Source organism: Pongo pygmaeus, chromosome 12, assembly GCF_028885625.2.
Source record: "Pongo pygmaeus isolate AG05252 chromosome 12, NHGRI_mPonPyg2-v2.0_pri, whole genome shotgun sequence".
Classification (NCBI taxonomy): Eukaryota; Metazoa; Chordata; class Mammalia; order Primates; family Hominidae; genus Pongo; species Pongo pygmaeus.
Genome location: NC_072385.2, coordinates 29,491,402 through 29,512,355, shown reverse-complemented (window position 1 = coordinate 29,512,355; position 20,954 = coordinate 29,491,402). Strand labels below are relative to the sequence as shown.

General features: G+C 43.6%; 1 protein-coding gene across 24 annotated transcripts in view; it reads left to right on the top strand.

The window, feature by feature from the left end:
- LOC129030871 (DNA-binding protein RFX8-like) overlaps positions 1-20,954 on the top strand; it is a 103,048-nt gene that overhangs the window by 61,913 nt on the left and 20,181 nt on the right. For 21 of the 24 annotated variants that reach the window (XM_054476684.2, XM_063649154.1, XM_063649148.1 and 18 more), the window contains 4 exons: positions 9,676-9,739; positions 16,248-16,358; positions 16,955-17,032; positions 19,770-19,883. In XM_054476684.2, coding sequence (XP_054332659.1) covers positions 9,676-9,739; positions 16,248-16,358; positions 16,955-17,032; positions 19,770-19,883 — 367 coding nt within the window. The remainder of the gene's footprint in view (positions 1-9,675; positions 9,740-16,247; positions 16,359-16,954; positions 17,033-19,769; positions 19,884-20,954) is intronic. The other 3 variants (XM_054476690.2, XM_063649150.1, XM_063649161.1) reach the window with 2 other exon arrangements.

Genomic DNA, 20,954 nt, shown 5'->3' with positions numbered 1-20,954 from the left:
ACCTACAAGATTGACTAAAATAAAAAATAGTGACAGTACCCAATGCCAGCAGGGATGTAGAGAAGCTAGGTCACTCACACAATGGGAAGGTAAAATGGTCTAGCCACTCTGAAATACAGTTTGGCAGTTTCTCATTAAACCAAACATACAATTTACCATCCAAACCAGCAACTGCACCTTGGGCATTTATTCCAGAGGCGTGAGAACTTATAGCCACACAGAAGCTTGTATACAAACATTCATAGCAAGTTTATGTGTAATAGCCCAAAACTGGAATCAGCCTAGATGTCCTTCAATAGGTGACTGTAAATAAACTATGATCCATCCATAGTGTGGAACACTACTCAACAATAAAGAGGAATAAACTATTACTTGGAAGCAATCTAAGTGTCCATCAACTGATGAATGGATAAAGAAAATTTGGTACATATACACAGTGGAGTAGTATTCAGCTGTAAAATGGAATGAGATCCTGTCATTTGCAACAACATAAATAATGAATAAGATCTAATATTCACTAGCACAGCAGGTGACGATAGTCAATAATAATTTAATTGTATATTAAAAAATAAAAGTATAATGGTATTGTTTGTAACACAAAGGATAAATGCTTGATGTGATGGATACCCCATTTATCCCGATGTGATTATTACACATTGCCTATATCAAAATATCTCATGAACCCCATAAATATATACACCAACTATGTACACACAAAAATTGAAAATTAAAAAAAAAGAGGAACAAACTATTGACACACAACTTGAATGAATCTCTAGGGAATTTTGCCGAGTGGAAAAAACTCCAATCCCAAAAAATTATATAGCATGAGTCCATTTATAAAATATTTTGAAATGACGTAGGGGTGGGGAAAGCAAGAGAGGAATGTGGTTGTTTGTGGTGGTGGATACATGAACCTGCACAGGTGATACAATTGTCTAGAAATAAATATACACACAAATGAGTTGAAGTAAAACTTGGGAAATTTAAGATCAGCAGAGTGTATCAACGTCAGTATCTGGGTTGTGATATTATACCATAGTTTTTGCAAAATATAACCATTGGGGGAAGCTAAGCAGGGTGTAAAAGAGATCTCTCTGAATTATTTCTCTCCTTCCTTCCTTCTTTCTTTTCTTTTGTCTTCCTTTCTCTTTTTTTCCTTCTTTTCTTTTCTTTTTTTTGAAACATCTGTCACCCAGGCTGGAGTGTGGTGACATGGCATAATCACGGGTCACTACAGCCTTGGCCACTTAGGCTCAAGTGATCCTCCTGCCTCAGCCTCCCGAGTAGCTGAGATCACAGGCAGGCACCATCATACCTAGCTATTTTTTTGTTTTGTTTTTTTGTAGAGACAGGGTCTTGTTGTGTTGCCCACACTGGTCTTGAACTCCCGGCCTCAAGGGATCCTCCTGCCTCAGTCTCCCAAGTAGCTGGCGACAGTTGGGAGCCACTGCACTTGTCTAATTATTTTTATTTTTTTGTAGGAGATGGGTCTTACTATGTTGTCCAGGCTGGGCAACTGCTGGGCTCAAGGGATGCTCCTGCCTCAACCTCCCAAAGTGCTGAGATTACAGGCGTGAGCCACTGCACCCAGCCTGAATTATTTCTTACAACTGCATGTAAATCTACAATTATCTTCATAAGAATTTCAATTAAAAATAATAAATCAAGCAGAATCCTATAATTCAGGAAATGACATCATGACAGGCCCCATGAAGTACCCCACAGCCCTTTCCTGCCCATTTCTTGGGGGGTCCAAGGTCTCAGGGTTTCTTCCGCTGACGCCCATTCTCTCTTCTCACGGTTGGAGTGCGACTCCTTCCTTTCTTTCAAAGCACTCTCCTGGCATTTCCATCCGTGCACACAGTTGCTTTTCCTCTGGACACACAGGCATCATTGCCTTTAACAGAACCAGAGCAGGGCTCCTTAGCAGAGGGAGGTCAGAGGCCAACAGAGGACCAGAGTGCTGCCCACCTGGAGGTGGTCAGTCCCCACGGTGTGCAGCTGTGTGTGCACAGGGTGCGTTCTCACACAAGGCTTTTACGGATGTGATCTCTATTGTCTTTAAAACCCAGAAGCGAGCCCTCTAGCAAACCTACGATGAGTATATTGGTCTTTCCCCCAATGTTTTATGCCTGGGTGAAGCAGCCATTTCTCTATGTGTGCAGCAATTGCAGAGTGATTTGCAAAAACTGTCCTACTAATATTTGCCTAAGGGAGGAACTGGAATTTCATTTTGGTTGGGGGTGAGGGTGGTTAAAAAGAGCACGCCTTGCTGGGACCATCTTAGAGTAGAACATACAAGCTCTCCCAAATCAGTTCTCAGAGTCACCGAGCTGTGCGCAGGCTGTTCAAGGGCATCTGATTCATCTTTATCTCTTCTTTCTGGACCTTGTGTTAAGGAAAGAAATGGAAACACCAATAAGAGCATTGTCTTAGAGAGATTTGGCCATGAACCAGGATTGTAGCAAAGGGGCAACTTCTCTCACTACCACCAAGTACTCCAAAGAAGCATAGAATCTAATTAAAATAAATGTAGTCTCAAGATTAGCCCTTATCTCCTCCCTATTGTTTCCATATTGCCCCCTAAGCCCCGGAAGTTTAGGAATTCTGATTCCCAGGTCCCTGAACCTGCACATCCTGCTCCTCCCTCCACACCCATCTGCTGGGGAGGGGAGAAGAGGGTGCCCACAGATGCAGCAGGGGGGTCATGACAGAGCCGGGAACCAGGGCACTGGTGGTCCACTTAACTGGACACCTGGAGAGGTGGCTGAGCAGCAGGTGGGGGCATTCGTTTTCACTGGGGTGGGATGGGGATTGTGGTGAATCGTGCTGAAAAATGCAGAGGCAGCATTTGTCCTCACCAAGGAGAGACCAAGGTTTGATTTTTAAAACAAATGAACAGCTTGAGGCTATTTTTTTAAATGAAAATGACCATAAATGTGCAACGTGTGCCACACGAACAAGACCACTTCACAAAGTCCAGCACATTCCCCCTCCCTTCCTGCTCCCCTATCAGGGCAGAATGGCCTCCCCAGATTCCAATCCCGTTTAGTTGGCAACCAGATTGAGGTTTGGACCTGGGTATAATTGCTGACTCAGAAATTCATGGAAGAATCCAGGCCAAAGTATAAAATACTTTATTATTGTCTAGGGGAACAGGGGAGTGGAGAACGTGTGTGTGTATGTATGTGTACGTGTGTATATGTGCGTGTATTATATCACATCTGGAGAAACAGCTCTGTGTAATTAACCTTTATTCTCCACCTCTTAGGCAAAATCCCTGGGTTTTGTTTCAAGGATAAATTTGTTGTCATTTTCCAAACATGAATCCCCATTCTATGTCATGTAAAGTCTGCAATCAGCCATTGGGAGGCTCAGGTTCCCCTTGGGGATATGTGGAAACAGCCTCGCCCTCATCCCTCCCGAAACACACACACTTTCCTCTCTCACCACGTCAGCTTTTTCAACTCGGCTTATTAAAGGCCTTTAAAAAGCTTCTAAAACTGTGCCTTCAACACGCCGTGCCTTTGTTCTTCCACGCCTTTGTTCTTTTGCAAGCCATGAGCTCAGGGGCGCTGCCTGGCGGGCCTGAGACTGGGGAATGCAGGGCCGCGGGTCCACAGCGGCTGTGCAGACGGTGGAACAGAAGAGGGAGAGGTTCGTCTTCCAGGCTTCACCGCGCTGAGGGCGAGCGGGTTCACAGGGAGCCGGCGGCGGTGGTACCACAGCCTGGTGATGTCAGACACCAGTGGTTCTTTCAGAGGGGTCTCTCCAGCCCCAAGCAGGAGCCTGTTTTCCTTCTGTGTGTGCAGCCAAGGCCCCTGGAGGGGCTGAGAGTTGGGGCTGAGTCTTCCTGGGGCCAGGGCCCCCCACAAGGCCTCCGATGAACCCCAGAGGGCCTCCCTCTCAGGTACTAATAAGGTGTCCAAGTTGCAACCCGCTTTTTGGCCTTGTCCACCCTGTGGTTTTCAAGGCTGGTTAGAACTTGCTAATGCTAAAAAATATGTATTACCTGGTTGCTCTCTGGCAGATTAAAACACATGTGTGGAGAATAACAGCCTAGACTGCACCCTTCCTTGCTTGGGAAAGGTTTTAAAAGGAGGTACCGCTCTGAATACCTCTCACGTCGGGAACTGTATCATTTTATCGCTCTCTTGCCCATCTCCAACAGACAGACGCCCGTGCAATGCAACGTGTTATTTGCTGTCTGCCAGTGAAGCTTAACCCCCAGTGGCTGAGTTTTGCCTCAAGAAGGTGAACGTGGATGTGTTATACTTCCCTCACTTCCACATGTCTCCCCCTCGGTCATCATTTTGCAATTAAGGTGTTCATAAAATCGAATGGGTCAGGATACAGTTAAGTAATATAACAATAATGGCCCCAGTGCAGAAAACAACTAAACCCCAACACACACAAGACCAGATTTTAAAGGAAGATTGTTCTTGTTAATTTTCAGTTTCAAAAAATTGATATCTTACTTTTTGCTTCTTGTGTACATTTTTTTTGCCACACACGTGATTCCGTCTTAAAAGACAGAATCATAGAATAGGTAATATTCTACTCTGAAGTCAGAGGGAGGTCTCCAGCTCTGTGAATTCTGTTTGTCCTTCTTAATCTGCAAGTTGGGGATAATTCTTATCTACCTTCCTAACAGGTGTTCATGAGAACTAGGGTAAAACAAGTAAAACATTTAGGATGAGTAAGTGCTGAGTGTATTTTAATGATTAATATTATTAGTATAATCAAAATTATATTAGTTTTTCAAAATTATAATGACATATGTCTGAATGTGAATATATATATATTTACTATTTTAACATATGTAAAAATATTCATCAAGTCAAAGATATCTTCTCTTAATCAAAACCAAAATAATTACTTCATGTGCTTTGAGGAAGAGTTACGATGAGAGCCTTTAATGATTGGAAGATGAAGCGCCTTTGCTCTGAAATCTGACACAGAACAAGTATGGTACATGAATTAGGTTTTATTACATTTTTATCCTCTTACCTTTGTAATTGCTTCAAGTTGTTTCACCACTGGTTAGGGTGATTTGCGAGGGCAATTTATGATGCCAAAATGATGTCAATGAAAGTCTGGACTAATGATAAATGATGTCAAAACCTGAGAATGTAAATGCAAATTGTAGTTAGACTAAGAAAAGTTAATGCCAAAGAGCATATTAAGCTAACACTACATTTGAAAGACTTTATGGGAAAAAATTAAAGAAAGAAGATGAGTTATGTGCTATATAATTGTGTCTCAGTCCTCTCTATGCCTGACATTTTTTAGACAAATTGATCATAAAAATTAAAGTAAAACGTGGTTCTCAGTCTGTGACTTCACTGTACTGAGTAAAGTGGACAATTTGCTGGTGCCCAGAAGAAACCAGGCCCACCTCCATTGTCCCTGCATGAAGCCCAGAAGGAACCTTCAGACCATTGTGTAAGACCTGGGGGACCTCTGAGTCCCCGTGTTCCAGTGAGAGCTGGAAAAGGTCTTGGGGTGGGGGTCACCAAATCCCAATCCTTCCCTTTACAGGGTGCAAAATTGAGGCCCTGGCGCTTCATGTGACTTGCTTAAAGCAATATAGCCAGCTAGCTGCAGAGCTGAACTAGGAGGCCCGTTCCATTGTGCTGCAGGAATTCTCAGCCCTTCTCCCTCCCCAGTCTTCCCCATCTGGGCTCTTCTCCCTCCATCCCCAGCTGACCCTGCCCTTCCCTCCAGTGGTTATTAAATCCTAACATCTTAGGCCAGGTTTGGCCTGGGCCCTGAGGAGCAGTCACTAAGGGGGGCAGCTCCCAAGGAATGCAAATGACCTGAGGATGGACTCGCCTGGGAGTCACTCCTGTGTCACGGTCTGCCTTGTGCTCTGTTGTTTTTCTCTGACTCGATGATTTGGCATTGCTAAAGCATCACAGGCCTCGGAGAGCAAGTGGAGAAGATGCCTTTTGGACTGGAAGCCCTTTCTTCACAACAAGGCCAGCTCTGGATGTTGTGTGTGGTTTCCTTGGTGCTGTATTTTAGCAATGACTGTGCTTTTGATCACAGTCTGATAAATGTCCCAAAGGCCTGACTCAGAGCCACAGTCTGGAAATGATGCAGGGGGCAGTGAGCCCAAAGACACAAAGCTGTCCCGGTGGGCACGCAGGGCTTCTGCCTGAAACAGCCACCTCCCAGCCTGCTCTGGCCTCACGCTCCCTGCACCTGCTCTTGGGTGGTGGCCCCATATGGGGAACTGCACCCTGGTGGAGCACTGGTCTACCTCAACCTCCCTCTCTAGCCTAGTCCAGCCTTGCCTGCCAGATGAAAGCCCAGCAATGCCTGCATTGTTCACTCTTCTGAATCTGCCAGACTCTCAGGGTGCTGGTAACCTGAACTTAGACCCTCATGAATCCCCACTTGCTGGTCTCCAGCAACTCTGCTCACCTGCCTTGTAGCCCAACAATGTTATTGCCTCCTAATCCCCCTGTCACTTGAATATTTTTGTGGTTCTTTGTTTGCAGAAGCCTCAGAAACTAGGTGATTTTAGAAAATAAATATGATCTCATTAAACCTACATGATGACCCCTGTTGTGAGCCAGTCTCTTAAATTAGGACATTCCAGAGGTGGAAAGAGACAGCCTTGCCATTCGTTTGAACAAATGAATGTCTTTGTCCGGCCAGGTAGAAATGGGGACTTTTTCATAGATGACCCCATCTCTCCATGAGGTTGAAATATTTTCTCTTTCTCACCATTAGGTTGATGCATAAAGTCTCCCAATTAAATGCTAAAAATTAACATAGCTCTCCCAGTGAGGATTCCTGCTATACACAGACCCCTACAGGGCAGGCAGGTCACTTCAGGCTTCCCTATAAAGATGAGGAGGGTGATGCCACCTTCTTTTCAATTGCTGTTGAATTAAGCCCATATTCTGCATTGAACAGAGGCAGAAACTTGGGAGTATCATTTAGGAACTCAAAATAATTGAGAACATTACTCAGTCATAATGAGCATTACTCATTAGTCCAAAGCTCCCAGAGTCAGGGTGGAGGGAGAGGGATGAGTGATAAAGTTGAGAGTTTTCCTTGTCATTCCTTTAAGTCTGAAACCAGACATTCTAGCTTTGAAATATCTGTTTCTGAGTATCTATAGGAATGCCCCATGAGGATCAATGTCACCATTCAAAATTGTTTAATAAGCTATCCTTATATGGTGATGTGATGAACACCAACCAGATCAGGCTAACTGATCACAAATGCAGCTCTCCTGAGCTCATCAAGCTGCCAATTGACAGAGATGTGCACTGTTGGACTAACAAGAGAATAGGATGGCCCCCTGATGTACGTTTTCCTAGCACCCAACACTTCAGTTGTCATAACCCTCACTCAACATCTTTGTGATTAGTGATTATTTGTGTGACATTTTTCCTCCCCAATAGGCTATAACCTCTGTGAAAACAGACCTTGTCTCCCTGGATCACAGCTATATCCACCAAAGCCTGGCACAATGCCTGACATTCAGTAGACACTGATGAATGAATGAGAGATGGATTGATGATGGATGGATGGATGGTTGGTTGGATGGATGGATGGATGAATGGATGGATGGATGGAGCTCAGTGTATTCATATTGTGGTCTTGCATTCATTTTCCAAAGAAAACATATTAGGAGTAGCATGCTGACACAACATGGAATTGGGGAGAAATTGCCCTTCCTCCAATTTAGTTGAAGAAAGTCTCACAAGTAATTTTTAGACATCTCTAAAGAGTGATGACCATATTTTGCTGATTAAATTTCTTTTCTATTAGCCCTTTATTTAGTGAAATTTCACTTCTGATATTTTCTTCTGTCTTATTTCATTCTAGTCTTTATTCTAAGTTTGATTTATTATTTGTTGTTTTTGTTGCTATAATGTCCCAGAATCTGTGGCAATGGGCTGTTTATAAATTTTACCTGAAGAAACTGCATAATATTCACACCTACCCAAGATATCATTGAGATATGATGCATTCTCTTGGGCTGTCATAACAAAATACAACCGACTGGGTGGCTTAAGCAACAGAAATTTATTTTCTCACAGTTCTGGAGGCTAGAAGTCCAAGATCAAGGTACCCCAAAATTTGGTTTCTGGTGAGGGCTCTCTTCCTGGCTTGCAGTCAGCCACCTTCTTGCTGTGTCTTCACATGTTCTTGTCTTTGTTCACATGGAGAGAGAGAGAAAGAGAGCAAGTTCTCTGGTGTCTTCTTATAAGGACACCAGTCCTGGATTGGATTAAGGCCCTATTCTTATGACCTCATTTAACCTTAATTATCTCCTTAAAGATCTTATTTACAAATACAGTCACATAGAGGGCTAGGGCTTCAACATAGGAATTTGAGGAGAAGGCAACTCAGTCCATAACACATGACAAATGGAATTCCTAAGACACTCCAAATTCTTTGCCTTTGGCTCCTCTAGCATTGCCCATCACCCTATGTGCATGTGCAGGGCTTATCCATATACCCTTTCAGGTTGAACAGGTGCTGTGTCCTGCAGCCACTGGAAAGTCCACAGCAAAATTTCTATTTTGATAACAACTCTTATTAAAAGATGAAGAGTGCCTTTCTAGTGGGTTTGTGTCCAGACCCTGAATCTGTGTGCCCTGTTTTGAAATAAAACATTATGTGGAAACATTTATCAGATGGGTATCAAGCATTCTGCCCAGTTTTCTATGACTTGGTTTGGAGAGTGGACTGACCCAAACCTTCAGAAGAGAGCCCCTGGGGCTTTCAAGAGGCTGGGGAGGATGTAGAACCATCCTATCTGGAAGGAAAGCCATTTTCCTCTACCTCCCCTCTGACTCCCACCTCCTCCCAGGTCCTCCTTACCTGGATGACCATTGCCTGGCTTCCAGAAGCACAGCAAGAGGCTGCTGGCTTCCTCTTCTCTTTTTTATGTTCAGGTAGAGCTGAAACCATCAGGCATGAGGATGTGTGCTGACTTGGAGTGGACGGACCCACCGAAGTCATGTCTGCCCTTGGCTCAGCCATAACTCTGGGGCTGAGTGACAGGGAAGTGGGAGGAGACACCACCAACTCTGGCATCTTGAGAATGGACATTCCCTGGTGCAAGTGAACTGGGCTCACAGCTTATCGAATGCCCATGATTAAAGAAAAAATACACTGTACTGCATAGATAGGACCGAGTCTGTTCTCCATTATGTATAAACTTTTCCATTATCTTATATGAATCCAAGAGGCATGGTGAAATGAAATTTACATCTCTATTATTAATTACCAGTTTCTTTGTTCTGTAAAGGTGTTCTTCTACATCCATCAACTCAGAGGATGTTATCATTTCTGTATCGATTATTTAAAATGCACCAAAATAAAAAAGTAATAAGAATTCACGTTCATGATGATTTTTCTTTTCCCACAGGAGTGAATTCTACCCATGATGATATCATATTCTTGCTTCTGAAAGGAATAAACCTTTAAAAATAAATGCGTGGTTGTCCCAGTTACAGAAATGGATTTTTTAAAGCCCCAAGCTTGTGATCATTACCATTTGTGGATAGAAACATAGCAGAGGGTTTTTCAATAAAAGTTATACCCCTAAACAAATAACCTTGCTGCAAAAGAAACTTCGTGCTTCTGCTCAGAGACAGGTGTCTTGCTAAAATTACTTCTCTGTTTTCTGTTCCTTCACAGTGGAGATGCCATTGCCTTTGAAAAATCTACTAATTATAACAGCATTATCCAACAAGAAGCAACAGTGAGTGTTAATCAAATAGATTTACTATAATAGACCCAGATCTAGCAATACCAGTGATTGCTTAATTCAATCCAGCTGTTTTTCTGTGTGTAATGTTCTTACTCTAGGTAGCTCCTAACCATTCACCCATCTGACCATAAATGTTCAGTGCCCACCACTTTCCACATGCTGTGCCAAGACAGACATAGTCTCTGTCCTTAAGGAACCTACTGTTTGGCTGCACATTCCCTGCTTAACTGTGTTTCTTCAGCTAAAATTAAAAAGGATATATAGGCTGTTGGCAATAAATGTGTCTGAAGTGTCTCCCTATTACAGTTACAGCTCTGAATTAGGACACCAGAACTATGAATAACTAATGTATGACATCATGAGTTGATTTTATTTTAGTGGGCCAAAACGATATGATAGTACTTGGATACTGTCTTAGTGCGAGCTGCAAATTACCATTGACAGGATGGCTTCAACAACAAACATTTATTTCTCACAGTTCCAGAGGCTGGAAGTCCCAGGTGCCAGCATCGCCAGGTTACGGGAGGGTCCTCTTTCAGGCTGCAGATGACTCCTCATTGTGTCTCACGTGGTGAAAAGAGAGGGAGCAAGCACTAATCTCATTCATGAGAGCTCCACTTTTGTGACCTAATTACCTCCCAGAGGCCCCACCTCCAAATACTGTAATGTTGGGATTAGAGGTTTTTTGTTGTTGTTGTTGTTGTTGTTGTTTTGAGATGGAATCTCGTTCTGTTGCCCAGGCTGGTTCAAGCGATTCTCCTGCCTCAGCCTCCCAAGTAGTTGGGATTACAGGCGCCCGCAACCACGCTGGCTAATTTTCTTATTTTTCGTTGAGACAGGGTTTCACTAAGCTGGCCAGGCTGGTCTCAAACTCCTGACCCCAAGCGATCTGCCCCCCTCGGCCTCCCAAAATGCTGGGATTACAGGAGTGAGCCACCACGCTCAGCCAGGATTAGGGTTTTAACATATTACCTGGCGGGGGGCGGTGGGGATACCAACATTCTGACAATAACAGATACTGTCTTGTTGACAAGTGTCATTGAACAGATAACCATTTATAAACATGTTTAGTGACCAGCCCTCTTCAGGGCTGAATGGGTTGTGAAAGAAAAGCTAAAACCAAACAAAGTCCCTCTACTTAAGTAGGACACAGTTTTGTAGTTGGGAAGCTAAGATAGACGTGGAACAATGGGTACCAGGTCGAGTGGGCAGTGCAGGCCATGGGTGGTTTGGGAACTCCAAATTGGGGGTGGAGGAGAGGGGCTATGGGAGGCAAGAGTGATTAGAGAGGGCTGCACTCAAGAGTGCGGTTCCTACTGTTGTGACAAATTAGCACAAAGTCAGTGACTTAAAACAACACAAATTTGTTGTCATACAGCCCTGGAAGTCATAATTTCAACACCATTCTTACCAGACTAATATCAACGTGTTGGCAGAGCTGTGTTCCTTCTGGACATTCTAGGGAAGAATCCATTCCTTCCCTTTTCCAGCTTCTAGAGGTCACTCCCATTCCTTGGCTCATGGCCTGCGCCCCATCTTCAAAGCCAGCAAAGACAGGCCAGACCCTTCTCATGCTGCAGTCTGTCTGGCTCCCTGCAGCTGGGAAAGGTGGCCCTTTCTAAAGCACCTTTGTGATGACATGAGGCCACTTGGATAAGGCAGGAAACCCTCCCATCTCAAGGTCCTTAACCTTAATCACATCTGCAAGGTCCCTTTGCCATGCAAGGGAACATATTCATAGGTTCCAGGGATTAGGATGTGGACATTTTTGGGGTGGAGGGGCCTGATTCTGCCTGTCATATTATCCTTGAGCTAGTCCTGAAGGGGGTCACTGGCTCCTCACTTAGGAGGGTGTTCATTTTGAGGGTGTAGCCTGCATTGGAGCTGGGAGGTGATGACAAACGTGTGTGGAAGCCAGCGTGCATATGCTGGGGAGCAGCGCACTGGGCGAGGTGGGTGGAGAGGACCAGAGGGCACAGAGCTTGTCAATGCTAGGCAGAGAACTTGGATTTGACCCAGGAGACCATGGGGCACCATCGAGGCATCTTCAGAAGGGGAGTAACAGGATACATTTGCTTTGGGGGGTGATAATTCTGGGAACAGTGTCTTCAAGGATGCAGGAAGAAGCAAAGGCATTCAGGAGAATTGATGGGGTAATCCAGGGGAGGCAGATGGTGCCTGATGGAGCAGGTGATGGTGGGAAGGTGTCACACATCAGACTCCCAGGGGCTGACACCTAGTGCACGCTCACTAAAGAATGAGTAGATGAATGGTAGCATGTAACTCCAATGACATTTCTTGGGTCTATTGAAAATCTCAAACTGCATTTAATATACCTAAAGAATCCACGTAGAATTTCTCATTTTTTTCTTTGTCATTTTTTAGATATAGCTTTTGTTTATACATATTTGTCATTATGCAGTATTTATTTATTTATTTTATTTTTTAGAGACGAGGTCTTGCTCTTTTGCCCAGGCTGGAGAGCAGTGGCATGATCACAGCTCACTGGAGCCTCCAACTTCTGGGCTCAAGGCATCCTCTCACCTCAGCCTCCTGAGTAGCTAGGACTCCAGGCGTATGTCACCATGCCCAGACATGTTTTTTTTTTTGTTTTTTTTTTTAAATTTTTTGTAGAGACAGGCTCTTACTATGTTGCCCATATTGGTCATGAACTCCTGGCCCGAGGCAATCCTCCTGCCTCAGCCTCCAAAAGTTCTGGGATTACAAGCATGAGCCACCACACTCAACACAGTTATTGTTTAAAAGTTGGTGGATTTTTAAAGACTGATATATAATAGATGTATATATTTTCTGGATACACGTGATATTTTGATACATTTCTATACTGTGTAAAGATCAAATCAGTATAATTGGGATACTTATTGCCTTAAACAGGTATCTTTTCTTTATCTGGAGGCAGCCAAATGATTCTCATCTGGGTATTTGAAAATATCAAATAGATTTTTGTGAACAATAGTCACTCTACTAGATTGATCAAAGCCTAGGTCTCATTTCTTCTGACTGTCTGTTTGTACCCATTGATCAACTTCTCTCCATCCCCTTCTTTGCTTTGCCGAATTATTGTTTATGCACTGGAATTCCTCAGCATGCTTCCTGAATGCCTTCTGCTGTAGAGAATCTCCTGCAGGGATCCACACTTTAGTGGTCTGTACTCTACTTTTACTTTAGATTTCTGGTTGTTTATGTTGTAAAGGAAATATTTCAATTTATGATTTTAAAAATATTGTTTGTGAAAGAACAATTCTTTTCACAGTTTTTAATGAAAGGATTATGCCTATAAGTAATGTCTATGGAGGAAGAGACCTCAGGGAATTGACTTCAGGAAATCATGAATTTGCTCTTCATTATGTTGTGTAATAAAACACTTTTACATTTTCCTTGTAATTGTTTATTGAATATCTTAACAGTACATTGTCAGATGTTTTCTTCTGAACAGGTGAAACTGTGTTGTATATGCCATGGTGAAATGTAGAGATTTCTGTAGCATTCAACAAAGAACTGTCGGCCTAAAGCTGCAGTTCTCAGCATGGGCATGCAGAAGGCTCAGTAGGGAAGCTGGTTACACATCTAGAGTTCTTGTCTCATCAGATTCACTAGAGGCCTAGGAACATGGATCTCAAGGGCCCCAAGGGATTCTGATGTGTTTGAGAATGCTGCTTTGGGAATACCAGCAGTAACACCCAGAGAACATTGACATAACCAGGGTGTGAGTGCTCTGGAAAATATGGATGCAGTTGGGGTCTTGCATTATGAGAGGTTAGCCCAGAGTTAAAATTGAGGATTCCTCAGTTCTCTAACAGAACGCCTATGATCAGGCCAATGAGCTTCATGGAATAGCTCCATCCTTCAGTATGATCAACTTGAGCATCATCCATACCCACATACAAGAAAACCCATCTTCTTTTTTTTTTTCTGTTTCAAATTATTATTTATTTAATTATACTTTAAGTTATAGGGTACATGTGCACAACGTGCAGGTTTGTTACACAGGTATACATGTGCCATGTTGGTTTGCTGCACCCATCAACTCGTCATTTACATTAGGTATTTCTCCTAATGCTATCCCTTCCCCAGGCCCCAACCCCTGACAGGCCCCAGTGTGTGATGTTTCCCACCCTGTGTCCAAGCATTCTCATTGTTCAATTCCCACCTATGAGTGAGAACATGCAGTGTTTGGTTTTCTGTCCTTGTGATAGTTTCCTCAGAATGATGGTTTCCAGCTTCATCCATGTCACTACAAAGGACGTTAACTCATCCTTTTTATGGCTGCATAGTATTCCATGGTGTATATGTGCCACATTTTCTTTATCCAGTCTATCACTGATGGACATTTATGTTGGTTCCAAGTCTTTGCTGTTGTGAATAGTGCCGCAATAAACATACGTGTGCATGTGTCTTTATGGCAGCATGATTTATAATCCTTTGGGTATATACCCAGTAATGGGATCACTGGGTCAAATGGTATTTCTGGTTCTAGATCCTTGAGGCGGCACCACACTCTCTTTCACAATGGTTGAACTAGTTTATAGTCCACCAACAGTGTAAAAGCATTCCTATTTCTCCACATCCTCTCCAGCACCTGTTGTTTCCTGACTTTTTAATGATCACCATTCTAACTGGTGTGAGATGGTATCTCATTGTGGTTTTGATTTGCATTTCTCTGATGACCAGTGATGATGAGCATTTTTTCATGTGTCTGTTGGCTGCATAAATGTCAAGAAGACCCATCTTCTGATGACTCTGAATAAAGCCAATATTCTAAAGTGTGGTGTGAATGAGGCTTAGACAGCACCCAATAGAGAGACTCCTTTGAGCTGTCCCCTCTGTGTTCCTGCTTTATGTATTTATTTAGACATCTATACCCCTACATCATTCCAACAGTATTAATGGGGGAAGTTTTAACATGGCATCTTCATAATATTGTGTGCATAGTATGCATTTTCTCCAGGGAGAGGGTCAGTTGCTTTCATCAGATTCTTAAAGAGGTTCAGAATCACAACAGAGTTATGAAATACAGACTTTAGGGCACTGAGAGGACAGTTAAGCATGCTCTCTAAACTTCCGTGATCCCCAGTGCAGTACTGGTTGACACTGGGGCATCGGAGAGGAGGAAAACACAGTGGTGCCTGTTTTGAGTGTGTGCAGCACTGTGTGGGATGGTGGCTGAGCTCACTCCTCCTGTAAAGGGTGGGCACAGGTGGTTAGAGAAGCTGCCATGCCCTCACATGTCTTATAGACAGGAACCTACCAAAACCCACAGAAGCAATTCTATAAGTGAGTAGCTTAGTGAGGCTTAGGGTGCGTAAGGACTGGGCAGGCTAAGGATGGAATGCTGACCTTGGAACTATAGGGTCAGAGAGCGGGTCATGAGGTTTGAGAGAATGAAAAGTCACAGTCTGGCGTAGCAGGGTTGGCCGCTCAATTTTCAACTTGGAGGAATTCTTTCATCCTACTTTATTGTAAGTGAAATTATTTAAAAGCAGTCTATGACAACGCTGAAGAAATCATTTCAAATAAAATTGATACCCTTTATTCAGACCAGGAGGAGACCTCATGCCTCCCCATGCCCAGAGGGGACAGCAGCATGAGTGACACAGGGAGGCAGGGAGGAATGTTGCACTTGCTTTCCGCCATGCCACCTTTCTTCCTCCTTCCCATCCTGTAATTGGTTCTTTTTTTTCTTTTTTTTTTTTGAGATGGAGTTTTGCTCTTTCTCGCCCAGGCTAGAGTGCAGTGGTGTAATCTTGGCTCACTGCAACCTCCATTTCCTGGGCTCAAGCAATTCATCCACTTCAGCCTCCCGAATAGCTGGGATTACAAGTGTCCGCCACCACACCCAGCTAATTTTTGTATTTTTAGTAGAGACGGGGTTTCACCATGTTGGCTAGGCTGGTCTTGAACTACTGACTTCAAGTGATCCACTCACCTCAGCCTCCCAAAGTGCTGGGATTATAGGCATGAGCCACCACGCCTGGGCCTGTAATTGGCTCTTCTAAAGGAAAGTCCATGCTCCTCATTTTCCTTGTTTGCAATGGCCCTGAGATTTCTCATACAATGAACCATTGTTATGATATAGGCAGGATGACCCAAACAAGGTATGATTTCATTTCAAGGAGGAACAATTACATGGACAAGGGTTGTAGAAGTGTATTGTGATATTAAATAATTCATAGATAATAGTCTTATTGTACATTGCTATAGAGGATTTGTAAATGGATGATCCCAAGAGAGATACATTTGGTAATACATTAAATCCTATCCCTTCCCTGATGTCCATCGTTCATAGAATTATAGACAAAAACTAGCAGCATTTGGAGTAAAATATGAGAGGAAAGTTGCTGGAATCAGTAATGTGTGCAGAGGTGTGGCTAAAAGGTTATACACAATACTAACTTAGAGTAGCGTGATCATAAGATGATTTGTATGCCAAAAAAGTATTGTATTTTAAGACATAATCCATTGCACAAATGATTTTTAGTGTGAAGATCATTCACCAATGAAGACAGACCCAGTTGGATCCCCTTTGTCTGAATTCGGGAGATGTCCATTTTTGGAGCAAGAACTGGCAAAGAAATACTCCTGTAATATGGTAGGTTTACACTCATGGGGAGATTAGCCTTTCAGGCTGTGTGATGCTTAGGGCAGTAAATAGCTTCCTTTTGTGCTTGTGGTCATGGCTGTGTCACATGGAATAATGTTTGCCTTTGCCAGACCCATGAGGACCAGCAGCCTTAGCAGCCTTCCCTGGTTTGATGGTGCTCAGGAAGTTCAGGGTTCCTTATCACATCCTGTGGCAAGGCTCCTGCTGGGACTGCCTCTTCCCCAAGACAAACAAAGGAACAGATATATGGATTTTCTAGAAATTAGGGCTGGGGATTATGGAGGGGAAAATTGAAGTTTAGAAAAAAAGGTGTCAAAGTTTGGTGGCCTTTGTAGTAGTAGAATAAATCTGCAAATATGAGTTATGACATTGAAATTAAAGCTACATGGACTATCAGCCTATAAGGTCTGCATTAGTTTATAGAAACAAACAAACAAAATGCTGTGGCCCAAGTGAAGGGCCCAGCTATTGTCATTTGAGAATTGCAACAAGACCAGCCTCTGAGAGCTTCAGAAAAGTCTGTGAAGATCAGTTCATTTTTGAAAAGGCCCACAAGCTGAAATAATTTTCCATATTCTTCCTAGATGGCCTTCCTTGCTGACGAATACTGCAACTTTTGTCGAGACATTTTACGAAATGTGAGGAACCAAGAACTTGAGAGGGTAGGGTTTTATCTATAAAATACAAGCATTTATGACTCCTTATTAATCATTTTTATTTGATGAGACTCCATCAACCGATGTCCAGTGGTAACCCACTGCACTGAAGTGCTTACATGCTATGTGCCTATCTTGTAGTCATTGAGTTCTGGAAGGTGAGATTGATTTTCAGTGTAATCAGTTGGAAATTCTCCAAGGTGCTAATACAGATAACTTTAGGCTCTAAATACAAATTCAGCTATTTTTTAGATCCTAATTCTGCTCATTTTGAATAAAGTATTGGTAATAAAATTCACCCTGGAATTTTCAGTGGTGCCGAAGAGCCATTTTATTGATATGCCCTAACTGAAGATGGAGCAGGACTTCACAGCTGAGTGATCTGGCATGGGTATTGTCACGATTGGATTTAATCCTAGAATTGGCTGTGGAAAACATGAATAAATCTTTCAGCTATTCTGAGTTTCATCTTCTGCAGTGTGAGATGAAAATCCAAGGAAACAAGTGCACATTCAAATGAGAATTTTTTCCTGATGCTTCAGTATATTCTAAGCACTTCAACTTTGGGTGATAACGTTCATTCAGCACGAGCGCATTTACTACCTACTTGGTGTAAAGCATTGTAGTGAGGGAGAGACCAAGATGTCTTCAGGATGGCCCCTGTCCTGTTGATGCAATGTTACAAATACCCATCCACACTGGATATCTGACATATTCCTTTCCTTCTTCACTTACTCATCAAATACGTATTTAATTCCTACCCTGTGACCGACACTGTTACCAGGACTAGGAAAGTATTCTCCATAAGGCTTGAGAAGTTAGTATTTGGTAATGAAAGGAGCAATATTATCCAATAAATATGATGCAATGTGGAAAGTTCTAGAATAGCTGCATGATTAGACTATTCTGGGTGCCCAGAGAAGGGTAACAGAGAAGGCCAGGGAGTGCTTCCAAAGCAGGCCACGTTGCTGCTGACTCTAGTAGGAAAGGCAGAGGTGCAATAGACAGAAAATGGGGTAGGAGAGGGATTCCAGGTAGAACCCATGGTGCAGGTAAAGGCAGCATGATGTTCACGGGCATGATGTGACAAAAAGGTCACTATGACTATATTTTATTATTTCTTTTTTTCTTTTCTTTTTTCTTTCTTTCTTTTTTTTTTTTTTTTTTTTTTTTGAGACGTAGTCTTGCTCTGTCACCCAGGCTGGAGTTCAGTGGTGCGATCTCGGCTCACTGAACCTCCACCTCCTGAGTTCAAGCAATTCTCCTGCCTCAGCCTCCCGAGTAGCTGGGACCACAGGCGCCCACCACTATGCCCGGCTAATTTTTTGTATTTTTAGTAGAGACGGGGTTTTTACCATGCTGGCCAGGCTGGTCTCAAACCCCTGACCTCAGGTGATCTGCCCACCTCAGCCTCCCAAAGTGCTGGGATTACAGCTGTGAGCCACCGTGCCCAGCCTAGATTTTATTATTTCTAAAGAAGAGAAGCCAGAGGGGAGGTGGGAAAGTAGGCTGATGCTAGAAGGGGCCTCGGATGCCCCAGGAAGAACTCTTGACTTGTTGAGAAGACAGTGGGGGAGCAGTGACAATAGGGCTTGGCCGTCGTGGAACAGAGAGGCAGCGAGGAGGTTTTGTCACAGTTGAGGTGAGAAGCAACAAGGGTCGGTTCTGGGGCAGTGACAGTGATATCACAGATTAAACAGGGGCAGGTTAGAGAAATATTTCAGAGGCAATCGCAACAGGGTTTGGTGACTTGGACGCGGGTGGTGAGGGGTGGGCAGAGACAAGTCTGTGGTAGTGGCTCCACCCAGACCCCCCTTCCCCAAAGCTCCTTGCTCCAAGGTTCCCAGCCTGAGAGAAAAGGGATTGCTACACCCTGTGTTGTATTTTTCAGAGTGTCTTTGGAGAAGTCCTCTCTAGAATTAATGCCTTGATAACAGGATTTTAAATCAGTGCCTGTGGCCATGTAATTCAGGAGTTGACCCTAACTTCCATGACAACCGATGCATGGGGCCAGCACCTTGTCTGGCATCACTGGCAGGTCCTAGCACCAGGACCAAGGGAGACACGATAAGGTTGTGATGCCTCACAGTGTCTGAGCCTGTGGAAATCCCAAACAGGCAAGAGTCTTTACTGGCGGCGAAGCAGATCGGTCACGTGGTTCAAGAATGGAAACTGATAAGTCAACATGGGAAAAAACAGAAAAGAGGAGCCGCCACGAAGTAGTCCACATAGGCTTTAGAGAAGGCTCCTGTGTAGAACCACACCAGTCTCCTTTTCCTTCCACAGTCGTTAGGCGACTTCTAACTTGATGGCAAGGAAGGGGTCTCTTAGATTAAGTACTATCACACCTTTCTCTGAGCTGAAAAATGATTGAGGCAGTCAGTCAGTCAGTCAGCCAATGAACATTTATTCTCTCTGGGCTGTGCCCTGTGGCCCAGTCCTCATCCTAGTATAATCAACTGGAGCCTCCTTGTGGTCAGAAAGAGCTTCCCTTCTAGAAACTGCCTCAAAAAAATATTAATAATGTTCTACATTATCCCATCCAACTGGCAGGTGCTCTCAGATGGGTTGTTGGAAAGAATTCTATCAAAATACAGCTTGGAAAAGCTGAGAGGCAAAGCTTTACACGCACTGGAACAAAATTCATCCCATTGTCATCTGGGGCTAAGGAAGTATCTGTGGCAGGGGGTTAGCCTTGGGAGGTGGAAAACGAGTTTTGGCGATATGCTGTTACTTACCCCAGGTGGAGGACTTGCTTACTTCCTTCTGGAAGTCTCTGCAGCAAGACACAATCATGCTGATGTCATTGCCTGATGTGTGCCAGCTCTTTAAATGCTACGATGTCCAGCTGTACAAGGTAGGAGGATGCGTGAGTCTCTAGAGTATATCCTTTGCAGAAATTGGCAGCAAATGCTGGGTTTGGACCCACAGCTCCACCTCTCTGCAGTCTCCATGGTCCTCTGAGGAGTGAATAGTGGGGTGTATGGACCAGGAGCCATCTGATCTCTGCCTAACACTCAGTTTCCCTTTGTGAATTACCTCATGGACACCAAAAGCCAAAGCACATAGTAACCTCTGGTTCCATATCAGTGAAGTCCGAATTGAGTCGAAGTTCTTTCTCTGGGAATTTCTGTAAAAGAAGACATTCTAAAATGAATAATTGGAATTGTAATATGCTTAACTGCCAGGGCTTTTGTTTTGTTTTGCTTTGCTTTGCTTTGCTTTGCTTTGCTTTGCTTTGCTTTGGTTGAAGCGCTATCTCTGAAGTGATTGTATTTGGAGGGTTGTATTTGGAGGGTCAGGTTTACATCTTCTCTGGGTTAAAAAGATGTTCTCCTTCAGCGAGTCACAAGCCTAACCTTTTATTTTATTATTTATAAGGAAACCATCTAGTACTTCCAAGTTTTTAACACAAAGTTTGAAAACTAGAAGCTGGGTTCAGCCCTTAAATACATTTGGATTGACCCACATAGTATTGGCCAGCATTGTGTGATTTTTTAAAAAAATATTTGAATCAGTTATCAATCTTCTAAAAATATTTGAGGCCAGGAGCGATGGCTCATGCCTGTAATCCCAGCACTTTGGGAGGCTGAGGCGGGTGGATCACGAGGTCAGGAGTTCGAGGCCAGCCTGGCCAAGATGGTGAAACCCCATCTCTACTAAAATTACAAAAAAATTAACCAGGTGTGGTGGCATGCACCTGTAATCCCAGCTACTCGGGAGGCTGAGGTAGGGGAATCGCTTGAACCCGGGAGGCGGAGGTTGCAGTGAGCCAAGATCATGCCACTGCACTCCAGCCTGGGTGACAGAACAAGACTCCGTCTCAAATAAATAAATAAAAATATTGGAAAAAAATTCCAACTGTGGCTGCACCAGCCTAACATCCTGCATGGGAAGCAGTGGCCAGGCTACATGGTGCTGCCCCCTC